Source organism: Aptenodytes forsteri, unplaced genomic scaffold (assembly GCF_000699145.1).
Source record: "Aptenodytes forsteri isolate BGI_AS27 unplaced genomic scaffold, ASM69914v1 Scaffold181, whole genome shotgun sequence".
Lineage (NCBI taxonomy): Eukaryota > Metazoa > Chordata > Aves > Sphenisciformes > Spheniscidae > Aptenodytes > Aptenodytes forsteri.
Genome location: NW_008795702.1, coordinates 770,887 through 786,994, shown reverse-complemented (window position 1 = coordinate 786,994; position 16,108 = coordinate 770,887). Strand labels below are relative to the sequence as shown.

Sequence of the window (16,108 nt, the reverse complement as noted above, 5' to 3'; positions counted from 1 at the left end):
ATTCCAATCATGTGCTCCATGTGTGTAACTAAACACTCACCTATGATCCTATTTCCCTTTCAAACAAGATGTAGTGCAAAATAGGGCACATGAATGAGGATCACAGAGACTCTGCAGTTTGGAGTCTAGAGGTCTGCTTGTCTCAAAAGTTGCTCAAGTGTAATCATTGCCTAACTTGATTAAAGACAGAGGAGTGGCAGTGGTATGTGTAAGGTCACAGTTAGCTGACACTCAGCACAAAGGAATCTGCACACTGGACAACGCTGTCTTCTAAAGAGCTGATCCCATGAACTCTTCAGTTCATTATATACCGTTGTTTGAGTTTAAATGTACAGCATATAGCACTTCCTTCTGGGGAAGACAGATTATTTACCTGTTCAGTCTCCTATTGCTATTCTCCATTTTGATATTAAGTAATAGAGGATCAAAGTTTACCTTGGGTTAGGGTCAGACTATGCCTGCAGAGGATTCAAACCACACATTCTGAATTTCATCTGTACATGGCACAGTGCAAACAGAACATTACAAAATGATATCATATATGGCCATACTAGTATTCTGCCTTTTGACATTAGTAACTAGTCAGTTATCCAAACAGCGTTACTCAGGACAGAGAAAAATAACAGCTTTCTGGAGGATCTGAAAAGAAACCTCTCTGAACAGGACTGCCATTAGCACTGCAGGTGAAGAACCACCCTAGGACATACTCCCCTGTTAGCCAGAGAGGAAATTGCAGGCTCCATTCTGACACATGTCAGCATCAGCGCCAAGCAGGGGAGCAGCGATGCAGATACTGGCATGTGTTCCCACCACCGCGTTTGCTCTCGCTGCATTTTACAGTCGGAGTCAATTGACAGTCACCACACAAGGGGATTTATGCTCTGGGCAAACTATTATCCTACTGAGGTGTCCATGTGGAACTGTGTGCGGAGGGTGGAACTGGGTTTTAAATGCCATTAGCATGGTTGTGAAAACATGGTTGGACTCTGCTCTCCTTTCCTCTTCAGGCTTTGGGTTGCCTGAATGTTTTTACCTAAAAGGAAGGAGCATGAAACCACTTTCACTTGTGAGCGAGGAAATCAGGATCAAAAAAACCTAGAAATACTGGCTTGAGCTTGAAACAACTTTTTTTCCACAGCTTTCTAAAAGCTGCCCAGGCTGGTTCTTGCTTATCCCTCTTCATGGCTCAGACACAAACTAAAAACCCCGGTGCTTTGTACTTTATACATTGGCAGTAAAAACCAAAATCTGGGCATGCTTTATTGCTATCTCTGTCTCTCATATAGCTACTTTAAAGTTGTGCTGAATATTAAGTATCATAATTTGGAAGCACAGAAGAAATAACATCTGTTGTAACCTGAAATACCAAGAGTAGGCCTTTTCATTCCATTCCAGTTAGCAAAATGGTAACATATGTGCAGAATGTATTTCATATATGGCAGTGACATATTTGCAAAATATTCAAATTATAGTTTCATCCTTTGACCGTTGGTACTCTTGACCATCAATCCAACTGCTTCCATTTGTTGTAATGCTAATTCCTAAGCAAATATAAGCAACTGACGACAAACAAGGCAAAATTCAGCAGCTATAGGGATATTTCACTAGTACTCTACTAACATACCTGAAAATCTTTAAAGTCTTTTAGAAGGAAACAGAGTTGGTATAAGTTATACACTAAACTCTGATTTTATCAGTTTATACCTCCAGTTAAGTTCAGTACTGCAAATAATTCCATTTAAATACATTTCAGTGGTATCACGCAGTATAAGGAAGTTAAAGACATGCTTAAGTGTTTCTACAACCAGGATCATAGCATATGGACGCAAGTTGGAAGTAGAAAGAGGAGCTTAAGTTATTTTTTCTTATCAGGGTTCTGCTGCCCATTAGCATTATAGTGTGTTGCATGGGACAGCGCGAGGCTTAGCAGCCTTACAGAATTCCTGCAGCACGCCATCACAAGTCAGGTTCAGTACGCATAAATGCAAGTATTTTTCTTTTCACCTAGCAGCTCTGAAGCCAGAGCACATTTGCCCCAAGTGCCAGGGTAGAGGTTTCATCCCTTACTCCACCTGAGGCCTACACCTTCCCCTCCCAAAAAAGCAGCTTCAGGCTGTCAGAGGGTGGGCCGCGTACGGGAGGGAAGATGCCCACAGGCCTCGTGGAAGCCACCACCTCTTGCACAGCCAACGCAGAGGAGTCCCACAGGGTACGGGCCCAGCCTGCAAGTGGCTGACCCAGCACCATGCCAGGGAGAGCTGCGGGTGCCGCAAGCATTTATTTATTTCAGCTTTTATTTTCTAAGCAACTTTAACAGGCATCCTTAACTCTGTGCTAGGAGGAAGGGTGGAGGAACCCCAGCTGCAAAATAGAGCCATGAAGGAAAAAAAAAAAATTGACCAAATCATGACATATTCCTTTTCTTACCAAAAAGCTCACCTTGCCCAAGGGTCCGTGGGCAGCCTGGGGACAGAGCTGGGCCATGCAGCAGCCCTGCTGGAGGCAGGCCCCCAGGCAGGCTGAGGTACAGCACAGCTCAGGGGGAAGAGGGTCTCAGGGCTGAGCTTAAATGGGGCCCCGGGCCGTGGGCAGTGGGGCCCAGGTGGGGCTGGTCAGGGCCCGTTAGTGCCCTCAGCCCGACAGGCCTGTTGACTGGTGCCACGTAGACCATGTAGGCCCGAGAATTAATAAAAGGAGTAAAAGTTGCTTGAGGAAAGCAGCCAGGAGTAAGGTATGTTCAGTTCTAGGATTTATACCCGCTGAAGGATCTCATAAACACATGCACGCTGTGCTGACAGGACTGCCTGTGCGATCCGGCACGGATTGGCTTTACACGGGCAAAAATGATACAGAGGAAACACGAATGTTCAAAGATACTGAAAAAAAGTAGTAAAAGAAACTGGAGGATTCAGCCTGCTTGAAGTAACAGGTTTTAATACTGAAATGTTATTTAATGGCAAAATTCTACAGAGGCTGAAGGGAGAGGCCTTCGCAAACTAGTTATTGGAGAGCATGTTTCCAAAAAATGGTTTTCCCTGTTACTTTTCTGTTCTAAAAATCAACAAATAAACAAACAACCCCCCCCCGACATTTTTAGAACTGTTCTGAATTGAATCTTAGTTCTGTAAAATTGTTTTTTCACTGATGTTATACATTACTTCATTTTTCAGTTTTGCTAAAGACCAGAAAGTCTAATAGCCCATTAAAATACTATTTTTCTGTTTCAGACAGATCCAAATGAAGAAATAAAGGAAATTTAATCAAAAAGCTCCAGATTTCACCAGAATTCAACAGTCCGTTCTGGAAATATGTTGAATTTAGACAGTTTGAATAGGTTCAAGGACACAGCCGTACCTTTGAGTTCTCCAGTTTTAATCTGTTGCTGTTGTAAGACAATAGGGCAAAAAGATCTCAGTATATGCATGTTATTTATAAAAGATCTGAGCATTCCAAGTCATATAGTCTTCTAATGCTACTGTTTTCATGGTAAGTTGTGATTTGGAGAGCTTCTCAATTTGGGTCCATCCACAACAGCAGTGGTTTAAAATTAGTGTTTTGAACCACTGATTACTATGTATTTAATGTCATGTTAGTGCTCTGTTACAGGTTAAATAGCAGAAGAAATTGATTCACTCAGGACAATTCCAACATTGCTGTATGTGGAAAGCACTCCCGGGCAGATAAACTATTTATAATAGCTTGTAATGAACGGAAAGCACTCCCGGGCAGATAAACTATTTTATAGCAGCAGCTCTAACTTCTTAATTTGCTCCAGCCAGATTCACAAAAAATGTATCTGTCCACGGGTTTGATTATTAAGAAAAGTTTTGACAAAATGAGGTAGGATATTACTTCAGCTAACATAGTTACAGCTTGCCTATGTAACCTCGTATACAAGAAGCAAGGCATCTTCAAATAAAAAAGCAGAAAGAAAGCAGTAGCTTCTTTAAGGCTGATATTCAGAGCCTCAGTGCAGCAGCATTTTATATCAAATGTGCTAGCAGGCACATAAAGGCACACAATCCCATTCATGCACTTTACAGTGTTCATTTAACTTCCTTTTCTGTAGCCCACTTTTTCTTATAAAGTCAAAAAATACTCTGCACTCTGCTGGACAGCCAGAAAAGAAAATGAGAGGTATTGTCTAACACTTGTGGCTGCAGCCCAAGCAGTAATTATGCAAATATCTTTGCAGATGAAAAATATTCACCTCTAAGCTGCCGAGTTCGTTACTTTCTAAACTTATCTTACTGTCCCTACTGACACTACATGCATGGCTCCTTGTTGTGATGGGATATGTATTTGTTTGGTAAAGTTAATTATCCTCTATGAATTAAACAGAAATCACGAGCCTGTATATGTTTATGTCTTAAGATATAATAGTAATCAGCTTTCTCTCAGCTTTCCTGATGTTGCATTTTATTTTACTGATTTTAGGATATTGGCCAACATTTCGTTATTTTGCTAGATAATTATTCCTGAAAAATTCTTGTTACAGATGGTTCTCTATTGCCTTTCAGTTGTGGGATCAAGATGCATGTGGCAACAGCAACCTACTTGGTCGTTTACTCTCAGGTTAAGTCCAAATTCCTCAAGGAAAGTGGTGAAATAAGGATTCATAGGATGACAAATAGAAAACTACCACATCTCTCCCAGTGACGGCTTATATTTGCAGTCTGATAACCATTTCTTAGCTTGTTCTTCCCCTTATTATTTATTCGCTATATGCAGCAGTCTTACAGATTCAAAACACTGTGCATCTGTTCAGACTCAGAAATCTATACTGAAGCGTGTAACTGAAGTGCAAAAGGGAAGCATATCTAACTTTTATTTTCTAGCAGTAACATAATTATTGACAGTATTTTTATCCCCTGTTAAAGTCCAATTTGAAAAGAGGACAAACTGGAAAATAACACTGATTTTTGCCAAGCTAGATGAGAACTTCAGTCTAGCCCTCTGCTCCTAGCAGTAGCAAATACCAGAAATTTCAAAGGGTGCTTGCTCGCAATCCCATTTCCAAAAACAGAAGCACACTTGAGCCGGAAATGAGTGGAGCTAAAAAGTGATCATTTCTGATATTAATCAAATTAGTTAAAATTAGAATTGAATGTATTTGATATCATTTGTTATGATAAAATCAACTTGTAGAGGAGAATACTCTTACAGCAACATGGAAGCCATGAATTCAATGATTGCAGTAGATGTGTTTTTCTGGATATTACAGGAAAAGCTGGCAAAATAATCTGTACACTTAGATGTTTCAAGCACTACATTTTTTTTTGGCCCAAAGCTATGAAAAGAAAAAGCCATATGAAAGTACAAATTCATAACATAAAAACTACTCCAGAAAAATGTTTTACTGTAGAGTAGTATCAAAACAAAAATTATGACAACTGCCTTTGCTAGAACGTGTAAGCATGGAGAGTTACTTCCTATAGGTTTGAATGACTTAAATAGATATGAAAGTACTGGTTATCTGAAGGCAAGACAAGGATATGTATGTAGGTATGTGTCGAGATAAGTCTGTGTCAAGTGAGAAGCACAGAAGAATTGTTCAACATTGCAGAATAACTGAATAAAGTCTCTGACACTATAGTAGCTTCTGGAAATTCCAGTAGTATAATTTGTGTCCTGTATTTGGGTGAAGGAGGAAGAAATATTTTGAAGTCAATTTAATGCATGTGCCAGGTGCTCGGATTAGCAGCTCTGAAGAATGAAGTCCAAAGCACAGAGCGGCATGGCTGTCCTATATATTCTCTCTCATTCTGAAGGTTATGCTTCCTTTAGAGACAAAAGTAATTTAATCTCCATGTTCATTCAGCTCCTGGCTCAAGTATTTGGGTGAAGGAGGAAGAAATATTTTGAAGTCAATTTAATGCATGTGCCAGGTGCTCGGATTAGCAGCTCTGAAGAATGAAGTCCAAAGCACAGAGCGGCATGGCTGTCCTATATATTCTCTCTCATTCTGAAGGTTATGCTTCCTTTAGAGACAAAAGTAATTTAATCTCCATGTTCATTCAGCTCCTGGCTGAATTCAGCCCACGGAATTGGAGAGAGAATATTCACCAATTTCAGTGGGCTGCGGTGTCAGCCTTCTGTCATTTGACCTGGTCCTGCAAGCCTTTTCTCTGGTGAGTAATTCTGAGTAAGATGTTCTAGGACCGCACAATTTGACTTCTTTTACAAGAACAGGAGTGCAAAGAAATGCTGCGTCTAGACGTGGATATGTATCCACTAGAAGGACCCCAAGCACATTTCTCACTTGTGACGATCCTGAAAACCTAAATTTGTCTTGCATTCTCTGAAATCTTGTCTGAAATTATTCCTTTCTTTTCTTTCTCATATAATGCTGCCCTTTCAACATGTTTACTGTCAACGCAGGAGACAGATCTTTATATTTCAAAAAATTTGGATTGGCTAATGCAACTAGTCAGGTCAATCAGAGCACTATGTGCAGGATTATCTCCAAAGAATAGTTTTGTTAAGAAAAATCAAACCTTATTGTTTCTAACCAGACATGGAGAAATAAAACTGTCCTGGTTTTACTTTAATCAGTGATGATTTTGCCATTGACTTCAGTGGAGCTAGTATTTCACCAGGAGTATTTAACGAATTTATTTTTCTAATTTAAATCAGGTGAAAAGAGCAGCACACGGACAATAATTTAGACTAGAAATATGTCTGTAAGTATTAAATCAGGGGGAGAAGCAATGCAACTTCTTAAAGAATGCAGTGATTTACAAAAGAAAAGTTATAGTACGTAGGGTTTTTTTCTTGGCCCTAAACATCACCAAGTTCTTTACTGATTTGAATAATTAATGTTTGTAATATTTTCCTGTGGACAACAGGGGGAAACCACATTATGGCTGTGATATGAGTAATTGCTTTCCTACATTTACTTACTTTCTGCAGTAATAAATACGCCTAAGGCTCAGTTTAAGAATTTCACAGTATACTTAAATTTCTGATCAAGCTGATTTGAATTAAGTCCACCATACTAACCTTTTCCAATAGAACTTTACAACACAGTATAATACTGTTGTTTAAACAATGCTTCCCATAATTGCCACCAATAAATGATACCTTTTTATTGCTGCTAGAACACTCTTGGTTACCGGTTTCCAGAGATTGCTGCAGTAATCTGTACGTAACTTTGTGTTATGTTGTTAATAATTGTATGGTTTTCTTTTTAGAGTTCAGAAATTGGAAAAGTTTAAGAAAACATGCAAAATGCTGGAGATACACGTAAGTGAAATATTTAATGTCCATCATTCATAAAAGTTACATTGTTTACATAGGGTTCATTAGTATATAATAAAAATGTCATCTTAATGAAAGATTTTCTGGCAAGTCTTTTATATGTTAATTTGTTTAACATACGCTTTGGCTATACAGCTAAATAGGAATATATTTTAAAAAACACTTCTGCAAATAGTTGCTTAACAGTTACAAAACCTCATTACTAAGAATTGGTTATTGTTACACTTGCTTGTTGGCTTGTAAAAATCATCTGTGATTTGGACTGGAAATCTTAGGACCAACTTTTTGTAACATACTTGCTCATTGCATAGTGACCATGTAAACAGCTCAGGGATCCACAAATTATATCCTTGTACTCTAAAAGTCATTGAGGATTTTACATACTGTACTGCTTATGTTTTCTTACATTGATGAAGAACTTGGGGATTGTTTTATTGTTGATGCTGATGGGAATTTTTTTTTAAAACATGTCAGTTTTATACAAGAAGTTAAAAAATTAAAAAGTTAACACAAAAGGAAATAATTTTACACTGTGCAACAGTATTGCTACCTCATTCTTTGTGATTTTAGATATATATAACATATTGGAACTGCACTGTACTGCTTCTTTTCAAAAGAAAAGTTTAAATTAGTTGGAACAGTTAGCTATGTGTTTACATAAAGTTAACTATGTTTGCATCAAATAAAATGTTTATTAATGAAAGCTATTATACAAGAAACATCAAAGAGAAATTCATCATACAGAAATGTACACTATATGTGACAGATGGAAAAGTGCATGCAGATTTGTCTCATTTAAAAAAAAAAGAATTCAGAAACAATAGTACTAAAGTTACTGGGTTTTGATTCCTATGATCTCAAATGAGTGAAAATTTCTCTTTGAATTTACAAAAATCCATTTAACAGATATGACTAGTACACATTAGCAAGCAAGTGGAATGAATGCACTCAGATTTTATTTTACAAATACTTGTGCTTGACAAATGTGATTTTTTTTAAAGAAAAGTTTTCTTCGAATATGGGCTGGGTAGATTGCTGCCAGGTTGCTCTGGTTTTATACATAGTTTCTCTAAATTTGTTTTTAATACCACACAATTTGTTGAAGCCTTCAGTTCGGTTAATTAGACACCATAAAATAACATATGTTTTGTTAACATTCAGGAAATGACATCAAGTCTTTTATTTTTATTTTTTGGCTCAATAGATTTTTAAAAGTATGATTATCATAACCTAATATTGTCTTTGTCTTCACTGCAGTGGATTTCCGATCAAACTTTTCCCCTTCTTTTAATACTTTAGGGAATTTTCAAACGTCGGGATGTTTGGCTGTAATGCCCCATGATTTGTTCTCCCTGAAAGAAATCATAGTGACAATTTATTAAACTACAGAGCAACCTGGCTTTTCAGGGTCTGCAATTCTATTTTGTGTTCAATATACCTAGCATTAAATCTTGATTCATTTCATCATATTATTTAGGTTATATTTGTCATGCAATTACTTTAGCTGCTAGTTTTCTGGCTTTTTTAGAAGTCTAAGACAGGGTTTCAATATCAAATCAGTGGGGCATTACTTTGCATGTTCAAAAAAGGGGGTTAAAAGGCTAAAATGTAAATTGCACCAGCAGTAGCATATACATTGAATATGAAGAAATTGAAAACCTAAGAAGGAACCATATTTTAAAATATTAAAAGGCCGTGTTTCCGTGTTTAATACCAATTGTTCACAGGTACCGTAAAAGCAAAGAGACGCACTGGTACATGTAGACTTTAAATTAAAAAACCCCAAAAAAAACCCCAAAAAAACCTGATGGGAAATAAAACTCCTTAGATTCAAAATGGTTTATTCACACAAATTTAATAGGATATATCACAATTGTTTGGTCCATAAATATTTAGGGGAAATAGTTTCTATACAATGCATTTATCAATAAACAAAGAAACATGGACAATTTTGCTAGACCACTTACTGTACTATAAACACGAAGCTCAATATATAAGGTTATTGGATTTATCAACTATATCTGAAAGAGTGCACAACTGCTTTCTATGACATGTTTGTCCCCTCTAACAGGATACACCATAAAAAGAGTTTCAGAAATAAGAGGTAAAACAGTACAAAACTAGTGAGGTGTCAAAAGGGCTTAAAACAGTTAATTTAACAAACAACACATATATCCTGATTTTTCACAAACTTACTCCCAAGGTATATCATAAGGCACATAGTAGAACTGAGTTTTAATTAGTCTACTTAATAAAGTAGATCTCTAGTACCATATATTGTTCTGTCAAAGAACAAAATTTATAAGTATCAATATTTTTACCTGTAAAAGTGTATTAATAAAGATCTCAGCCTTACCAAGGTCGTTTGGTCTGGTTAGTGGTAAATGCCCATAAGGTAATAGAAATAGGAAAAGTTAAGATTTAATATCCGTAGAAGATGATAACCATACTTGCTAAATATATAATGGCAAACACACCTTTCTTCTATTACAGTGTTAACATCTCTTCCATCATCTTTTTTTTAAAAATAAGCTACTTTTCTGTGCTAATTTTCTAAAAACCCTGAGCAAAAATTACAATAATGCACTTTAATGTGGGCAGTGAACTGTCAATATGTAACCACACATTTATACAGCCAAAAAGGACACCTTTAAAATATATTAAATAGCCACTTTGACCACCAAAAAGGAGATTTGATGGTGTCTAAAAAGTGGGGTATATGTGCAAAGTTATTCTTAACAATCCACTAAAAGCAAGACATAGATCTTGACTGGTTTTTGTTCGGTTTTGTTTCTGAGACTCTCCACAATCTAATTGGTGTTCAACTACAATAAAAGGATACAAATGAACATTCACCACTGCCCAGACCATTCAGACTTTTAGCTTAAATAAAATTAAAAAAAGAAAGATCACTATTGTAAACTAAGAAATGTATTCAGATCAGCATCCACAAGGCTTCTGAGTTTATCTGCTTTAAAATTATTCACTGCCAATTCCCATTTTTGTAAGAATTTTTGCTAATGTTTTTTTTCTTTTATACAAAGTTTAAAAAGTTAAAGTATATGTTAGAGATATTAATGAACTAAAGATTTTAAGTTTGCGTGTTAAAGAAAGTGTCTGATACAATCTCAGGAAACATCTAAAGTAAATTTAAAATAGTAATGAATAAATTGTACTGAGATATTTTCCTTAAACATCTTAATAAATTATATTTTGCTTATTTCCATTTCCCTGAAAAAAGTATGATTTATCAAAAACTCATTTTAACAGTACACATGCATACTTCTTGGAAATTATTTTTGTGCTCACTAAAGTAGCTGGGCAACCTCCTGCTTGCTTTAATGGTACGGCATCAAGGCTGCGCAGCGAACCGCACTTATTTTTTTTTAATTCCAAATCAGAGCTGCTGGACAGACAAAAATGAAAAACCCTCCCTATGCGATATTTCAGATCAGTAGGACTCCTCACCTGAGGAGTTATTCTGCTGTTATTACTTTAATAATATCCTTAAAGGAGTGAGCTCATTCTGGAGGGCGTTTTCCGGATCTTGCCTCCTTAATGTACGGGACACAAATGTGGGGACCAGCAGCCTGATCCTGCCATCCTCACCCACACGCACTCTCACCACCAGGTCTCTCTCTCCAAGCCCTCCATCCAGGCAGAGCTTTCAGTGGTGGCCAAGGACGTCCCAGCTGGGTGAAGAACGGGCAGAGGAGCGTTTAGCTGTCCCAGTGAGACTCCCCAGTGCTCAGAGAGGGTCAGGCTTGTGACTAATGCGTTAGAAAAAAGCACTGTCGCTTGCAGTCTGACTGTTTCGATGATTAGTTTAGTTCATTTTGTATTTATTTTGCAACATTTAAAAAAAAATCATACAAAACTTTTAGATGCATTACAAAAATAAAATGAAATTTGGGGTTCTTAAATGCTGTACGTGAACATACAATCCTGAAGCAGCATTCTTTTGGCTATAATTAAGCTGATTTTTATCTGGTTATCAAGGAGGGAAAAAAATCCTCTTTTTTTTTTTTTGGTGGTAGTAATCATTTTTTTCAAGGTTCTGGAAATAAGTAACATACAATTTTAAGAGGCACTTATTAGAATGATTCATAACCTTCTCTTCGGTTATTTGATGAATTTAAAAAATTTGAGCACAATTTAACAACAATAAATGTTCATTTTTTAAAGCAACATATTACTTCAAACTCATTTGCCAAGTGGCTGCAGATGCTACACATCAAGCTGTTTATTTTCCCAAATAGTTGGTGGGTTTGTTTTTTTTTTAAAAAAAAAAGGCTTGAAAATAATAAAAATAATAATTATAATAATAATAATAAAGAAGAAGAGTAAGAATTAAAAAAAAAAAAACTGAAATGTTAGAAAAGGTTCGTTAAGGTAGTTTGTGAGGGGCTCCCGGATTCGTGGCTGTCCAAGTTAGAGGTCCCTGATGTCACTACAGTGATAGTGGGATTGGTCAGGTCTGTTAAAGTGGTCGCAGTGCCGGGTGGAGTGAGTGCGCCGCTGTCTGCTGAGGGCGGTGCCGGAAGTGAGGTGCCATCAGCTTTATCGACACCCCCATTCTCCTGCCGCAAAAGGTTCCTTCTGAATTTGGCTCTTGCGTTTTGAAACCAAACCTGCAAACCAATCCCAATTGATTTCTTTACCGATGCTTGTTTTGTTTTGCTTATTTTTGTCTTTGTTCTTGCTTTTAAGTCATTTTTTGATGTTTGTTTTTGTGTGGCAAATTGACTAAGTCACCCTACAGCTTCACTTGCTACTGGTGGTACTGACTCTTTCGCAGGCGGTACTCTGCATACAAGGCCCAGCGCTATGGGTGCTCACTGGAACGTTGCAGCCCAGTGTGCAGACCTCATAGAGCAGTCTTAAGAAAAATCTGCTCACTCACCCACCCAAGGAAAGCAACTTTCGTGATGGCCATGCAGTGTATTCTTGGGTTGGGTAGGTTTCGGGTCAAGACACGTGATAAAGATTGAGGTGAAGGGTGAATGAGCAGATTTTTGCCAAGGCTGAAAGTTTGCCTTGATCATTTTAAAAGACTGAAGAGGAAGGAGGGGTAATTACACTATCCCTATCGTACAGATTGTTGATAGGGGTCACCTAGTCTTTCTGTTCTGTAAGATTCACTGAAAATGTTTTAGGTGACATGTAACACGGACAAGGAATTGCCGCTAATAGATTCTCCTTCTATCTCAACTGCTGCCCTTCTTTGGCACTCTGCATATAATACACACCTCGCTTTAACTTCACTGAGCTAGCACACACCGTATAGGGATTTTTTTAAATGTAATTTGCTAGGCTGTCCTTCACAGGGAAGTGACTTTTTACTATGTAGGCCCTTAATGATAGCAGTTGTCTAACAGGCATTGAGAGAGGGAGCCGGCTGGTCCTGGAGGATCGTATTGGTCAAAGCTTGCTTCCTACATATCAGGGGATCTGCTCACTGAGGGGCCACATTAACTACCTCAGGGGAGCCCAAAGGCTTCACCCAGCGTGTATAAAATGAGTAGATTTGATAGCTCTACCCTTAGTAAGGTCACCACAGAGAGACTACAGATCCCAGGATATCTACTGGGTTGGTAGACTCTGGAGACAGTTCCCTCATGTTGAGGATGCAGCTAATTACAAATCACATTTTAGTATTTGGCTGCCTCGGGGTGGTAGGGCATACATTCGGCACTCCTGCCAGGTAATACCATACCCCTCTGCACACCCACTAGGGACGCACCTAGCAAAAGTGTTTCTACATATATCGCTATTGTTACACATAAGGGAAATGCTATTGACTGGCAGGGGTAGGGGAAAATTCTGTCAAGCCTGCGATGTGGCTTCTTACCTGCAGAACTCTCTTGGTCAGGCCTGTTTTCTGGGCGAGCTGCTTGAGGTCCTTGGCATCGGGGTTGTGGTTGATAGCAAAGTAGGACTTCATGGTACGAAGCTGGTGGTGTTTGAAGGAGGTGCGCATGCGCTTTGTCTTCTGGGATGGGGGATAAGGCTGCTGGTCTCTGTCCAGGTGATCCGCCTCATTCTCATTACAACCTGTTCAAGGAACAAAATGAAACAAGGAGTTAGTGGCCATGCATCATGTAGGGTAAATGAATGAAGGCAAAAATCTTGAGCCACGTACTGTTTGGAAGGAGTACTGTTTGGAAGGAAGCAAGCAAGCAAGCAAGCAAGCAAGCAAGCAAGCAAGCAAGCAAGCAAGCAAGCAAGCAAGCAAGCAAGCAAGCAAGCAAGCAAGCAAGCAAGCAAGCAAGCAAGCAAGCAAGCAAGCAAGCAAGCAAGCAAGCAAGCAAGCAAGCAAGCAAGCAAGCAAGCAAGCAAGCAAGCAAGCAAGCAAGCAAGCAAGCAAGCAAGCAAGCAAGCAAGCAAGCAAGCAAGCAAGGAAGGAATGGCTAAGATTGTGCAAGGATAAGTACAGATGTGGTAATTAAATGAGACAAAAAAGATCCAGAAGATGACCTTTTCCTATTCTTAAAACATGCTACGTCCCCCGGGCCTGTACCTACTAAGGGCAGGCTTAGAAAGTTCTCTCTCCTTTGGCATTTACTTTCAAACAAGTCTTTTCCCTGTGGTGATGGTTTTGCTTTGGGCATTCAAAGAGTCATTTGAAATCTCATTCAGATTTTGAAATCTCACTCATTGAAACACTCTTAGCTTGAGAGAAGAATAAAGGTCAAACGAGCATTTTGAATGTTCCTGAGCTTTTTCCCCAAATCACAAGCACCTATAAAGAGAGATGTATAGCAGGAAAGTTTGTTATGACAGTTTATCAAGAAAGCATAAAATCTGGAGTTTTTTGCTGGTAAAATAAATGCTTTTGGACTCTGCCTGGGAGTTTACACGAACTACTCAAAGACCTTCGTCTGTAAAACATGTCTAGAAAGCGGTTGCATCAAGGCTCGATTCAGTCGCTCAATTTCAACCCCGCCCAGCAGTAGCTCTTAGCTCTGATTTAGGACGTATCTATAAGCAACCAACTAGTGGCTCAAAACTTTAAAAGAGTTTCTCTGCTTTCCCTGATTCAGGATTTGCAAAGTGTCTATGAAAGATGAATTTGTTTCAGATTACACTTTTGTGGGTGTGAATTGTACACAAGAGTTGCAGCTGTTTGGGGATCGTAGCATCATTACTTCATATTGGGGAAAGGAATGACAGTATTGGCAAAAAAAAGTAAGAGAGACATCTATATTTTTCTTTTCAGCTTAAAAAAAAATGGGTTACCAATTTACAGGATCTCATTTTATAAAGATAGCTCGGTCACACAGGAGAAAATTATTGGTGTCATCATAGCAGGGAATATTAATTAAAGAACAGCTAATTAAAAATGTTTCAGAATGTCTGTAAACTAGACCAAGTTTCATTAGTTGCTCATTTGAATTTTTTAACTGCTTTCCAATAGTTATTGGATTATTTACAAGGCCTAGTTGATCCCTATTTCTCAAAACAAAAAAAAAAGAGAGAGAGAAAGAAAAAGAGGGAAAGCACACAGTACAGAGAGACTTATGTTGGCAGTGCTAAAAACAGAGGCAAAGCAACTAGAAACCAGGAGAAAATAAAAAGCTTCTTGAAGGTGTTTTCTCTTTTGAATTATAAGACAAGTCAACATGAACAGATGCTGGTAAGACAACACTTTGACAGAAAATCAGGTGAATATTTAATTATAGCTAGATTTGCTTCTAGTCTAGATATACCTGTAAGAAGTATATCCACACTTTCAAACAAAGTAAGCTGACACTTCTGAAAATACCAGGAGTTGAAAGTTGCCTTAAAAACAATTTCAGACCAGATTTGGATTGTATTTACTAGTTCTTTTCACAAGCAATCACACTGCCTTCAGTCAAACTACGTGGGCCGTAACTTAGGAGCTGACATAAATCAGAGTACCAGCATTCAGTCCTCAGGTTTTACTTCAGACAGTTGCAAGCTGTTTGTTTGTGTTGTTTTCCTTGGGTCGCTCAGGTTTACAGCAGCAACGCGAACTTCCTCAGGCTCCCCTGTCCTGCTTACTGCCTTTGTTTCTGTGATCTACTTTTTTGTCTGTGATCTACTTTATTTTGGCTTTTATTTTCAAGAGAAGATGGGAAGAGGGCTCCAAGCATCCTCAGACAATCCTGGTTTATACAATGATTAGCTCACTCTCTATTTTACTTGGGTGAAACAGCGTTATGCGGTTTGGCCACATCACAGGGCAGAGTTTTACACTGTTACCTGGAGAACTAAGGGGAAGCAAAATATCGGGCAAGACATTATTGCTCATTTCTTTGCAGCAGGATTTGGGGGTTGTTTAATTTTGCTTTGGAAAGAGCTAGAACAGTTTGCTTTTTATTGCCAAGAATTCTTCAAGTGAACTCTTCATAGTTTTTCACACACACACACACACACACACATATACATAATGAAATAAAGTAAACAGCTCTTTGAGCAACAGCTGTGTAAAATATTTTCCTAGGGAAATCTTCTTCACCATCTCATTTCTACATCCTGTGGGCTGTAAGTCAACACAGTTTCCCTCAAAATACATATTAATTCTATGATATAAGAGGTAATATAGAGAAAGCCTTGAATGTTTTAAGTACTTTTGAATAGTTTCTTCCATTTTTCACATTAATTCCAGACAGCTCGCAAGTATGAATGGCTTTTACCTCATAACATTTTGAGTTATTTATTGTTGTGTTTCCACTTTACAGCCGAGGAGCTGAGAAGCAGAAATTAAACTCCTAAACAAAATACCGAGTAGAAAAGCTGTTGTAGATCCGGCAGCAGGATCTGATTTTCCATTCTGGCCCTGTGCTCAGCTCCCCTGAAACAAAACCTGCACACAAATCTCGGC

General features: G+C 38.2%; 1 protein-coding gene across 4 annotated transcripts in view; it reads right to left on the bottom strand.

Moving 5' to 3' along the window:
* Positions 1-7,240: 7,240 nt before the first annotated feature.
* Positions 7,241-16,108, bottom strand: part of LHX9 (LIM homeobox 9) — a 20,717-nt gene continuing 11,849 nt past the window's right edge. For 2 of the 4 annotated variants that reach the window (XM_009283169.1, XM_009283167.2), the window contains 2 exons: positions 13,112-13,314; positions 11,068-11,891 (listed from right to left, as the gene is read on the bottom strand). In XM_009283169.1, coding sequence (XP_009281444.1) covers positions 11,634-11,891; positions 13,112-13,314 — 461 coding nt within the window. In that variant the 3' untranslated portion in view covers positions 11,068-11,633. Of the gene's footprint in view, positions 11,892-13,111; positions 13,315-16,108 lie in introns of all 4 variants that reach the window. The other 2 variants (XM_009283170.2, XM_009283168.1) reach the window with 2 other exon arrangements.